Here is a 2586-nt window from a genome sequence, read left to right on the forward strand (position 1 = left end):
GGCTTCACTCTCTCCTGAAGACTACTGAATAATTATCATGTGCTGCCCATAAAAATCTACAAACACACCAGGCAAAGTATCTAGACTTGACTCTAGTTGGTTAAAAAAGGTGCCAGAAGAGTTTCAGGCCAGTCTCTCTGTGATACTTCTGACTTAATGTGGTTAACCATACTGATGTGGTGTTCAGACATTTTTTTTAGGGCTTCCACTATGCAAAAAATGACTTGTGTAACCCTGTTGTCTTGTGACCCTATGTTCATGTCCACAGTGAGAACGTGGATGCCTACTGCCTCCACATTGCTGAGGATGACGGTGAGGTGGACACTGACTTCCCACCGCTGGACTCAAATGAGCCAATCCACAAGTTTGGCTTCAGCACTTTGGCATTGGTGGAAAAGTATTCGTCACCAGGCCTCACTTCTAGACAGTCACTGTTTGTCAGAATGTAAGTTAAAATGAATAACAGTAATAGGGATTTAATTATAATATAATATAATATAAATATTATTTAGCAATTAAACTGATTGTGTTTTATAGAAACGAGTATTCTTGATCTTAAATAACATTTATTAGAGTCTAGTTTTAATAAACACTATTAATTTACTTATGAATCATCTTTGGTGTTTTATTGTGTAGAAATAAAAATGGTAAATGACTTGAACTTATATAGTGTTTATCAAGTCCAAATGGACCCCACCAGCGCCACCGGACCCTCTGACCACCATCAGTAGGCAAGGCGGGTAAATTATCTTGCCCAAGGACACAACGACTGAGACAGCTGGAATAGGGGATCGAAATGGCAACCCTAACGGTTACTGGACCACACCCCTAACCATTGTCCAGCCTGGTTCTTTAGATTATAAGGGCTTAGCCTCCATAAGTCCATGCTGCAAAACTATTATGACTGGTGGTGTGTGCAAACATGAGAGAGATTAACCTAATGTCAGATTTCTACTTTTGAACTAAAGCCCTACATTAATGTTAAATCAGAATGATCCCTGTCCTTAATGTTTTTTCATCTCGTTCCTTTTAGAAATGCTGCTCATGGTTTCTCTCTAATCCCTGTGGACAGTCTGAAGGTAACAATGAAGGAAATCCTTCAGAAAGCACTAAAGAAGAGGAAAGGTTCTCAGAAAGGCTCAGGTATCCATCTCATAATTTACAATGTATTATTCTGAGTAAAACTTTAGAAGAGCAAGTGGGCTTTCTTTTTACTACACACTTTTTTTAATGCCCATAGCATTTATTAGGGCTGCATGATATTAGGAAAACCTGCAGTGTGCAATAACAGTGCTTAATATTGCAATAACAATATGAATTGCCATAAATGAACAAATACATAAGTACGTCGTGTTGATGTCTTCCTGCTCTGGGTTCAGAGCATCTATCCAATTGGTCAAATACATGAAGGGCTCCATTTGATTGGTGAAATACGTCAAGCTTCCGTTTGAGTGACAAAACTCATAAATGCAAACTTTTGAGCCGACCATTTATTGCAGTTTATGCAGTTTTTTGCGATATGCATGTTGCATAGGCTGTAATTGCAATGACAATAAATTTTCGATATATTGTGCAGCCCTAGATTTATCATGGTGACTTTTGGTCTAACAAACTGTTTTGGTATTGCACAGTTTGGATGTACTCAAAACAAGTATGCTCAATAAAAACTACAGTGGTGCTAAAAAGATATTTAAAAAAGATTGTTTAATATATCAGCTGTGCTTTGACTCATTGCCTAATTAATGTAAAATAACTCGAACAGATTGTCCAACATCTATTTTATTTGACTTGCCGCAGCTTCTTTTTTGTGTTGTTGTTTCATTAGAGTGCATAGACAGGATGGTGTTAAAGGTGTTCCTGTAGCAGAAAAGGCAATGTGTCGATGTAATATGATGGTAAAATAGATTTCCGTTATAAAAATAACAGTTAATCTCTAACAGAATGCCTATGATGACAATTTAGATCTATAGTGGATAGGGAAAAGTGCCATACTAAAAGTTAAACGTCTGTTTGAACTACATCGGGGCTGGCTCCAGCTAGCCCACTTCTATTCACCATCCTACACCTGTGATTGTACCCCCTGTCACTCTACCGATGACACTATATGCCGATGACACTACTCTGGTGGGATGAGTCGACATACAGGGACGAGGTGCAGCGGTTGGCAGTGTGGTGTTCCAGGAACAACCTTTCACTCAACACCCTATAAAGCAAGGATCTGGTCATAGACTACAGGAAGAGTAAGGCTGCTCCTGCACCACTGCATCAATGGTGACAGTGTGAGGAAGGTCCCCCCACTAAGAATCTTTGAGGACCTAAATCTCATCAAACCACTCCTGGTTGATCAACACCACAGCGGTGTTTAACCATCCTGGTCACCAACTTCTCAGCCTCCAGCAGATAGTAGTACAGGAGCATTAAGAGCCACATCAACAGTAGGGCTGCCACGATTAGTCGATTAATCGACGACTAATCGATTATTAAAATATTCGATGACTAATTTAATAATCGATAAATCATTTTTTTTGTTCTTTACTTTGTTTTTCTCTCCAAGCTGCTTTGACACCTTCCACTGCCACATCTGCC

At 39.3% G+C, this 2586-nt stretch overlaps 1 protein-coding gene across 1 annotated transcript in view; it reads left to right on the plus strand.

The window, feature by feature from the left end:
* mapkap1 (MAPK associated protein 1) overlaps positions 1 to 2586 on the plus strand; it is a gene marked incomplete at its 5' end in the record, with an annotated part of 20644 nt that overhangs the window by 9966 nt on the left and 8092 nt on the right. Inside the window, 2 exon segments of the mRNA XM_014015136.1 lie at positions 269 to 445; positions 1034 to 1143. Of these exon segments, the coding sequence (XP_013870590.1) occupies positions 269 to 445; positions 1034 to 1143 (287 nt within the window).

The sequence above is a fragment of the Austrofundulus limnaeus genome, unplaced genomic scaffold (assembly GCF_001266775.1).
Source record: "Austrofundulus limnaeus strain Quisiro unplaced genomic scaffold, Austrofundulus_limnaeus-1.0 Scaffold123, whole genome shotgun sequence".
NCBI lineage: Eukaryota > Metazoa > Chordata > Actinopteri > Cyprinodontiformes > Rivulidae > Austrofundulus > Austrofundulus limnaeus.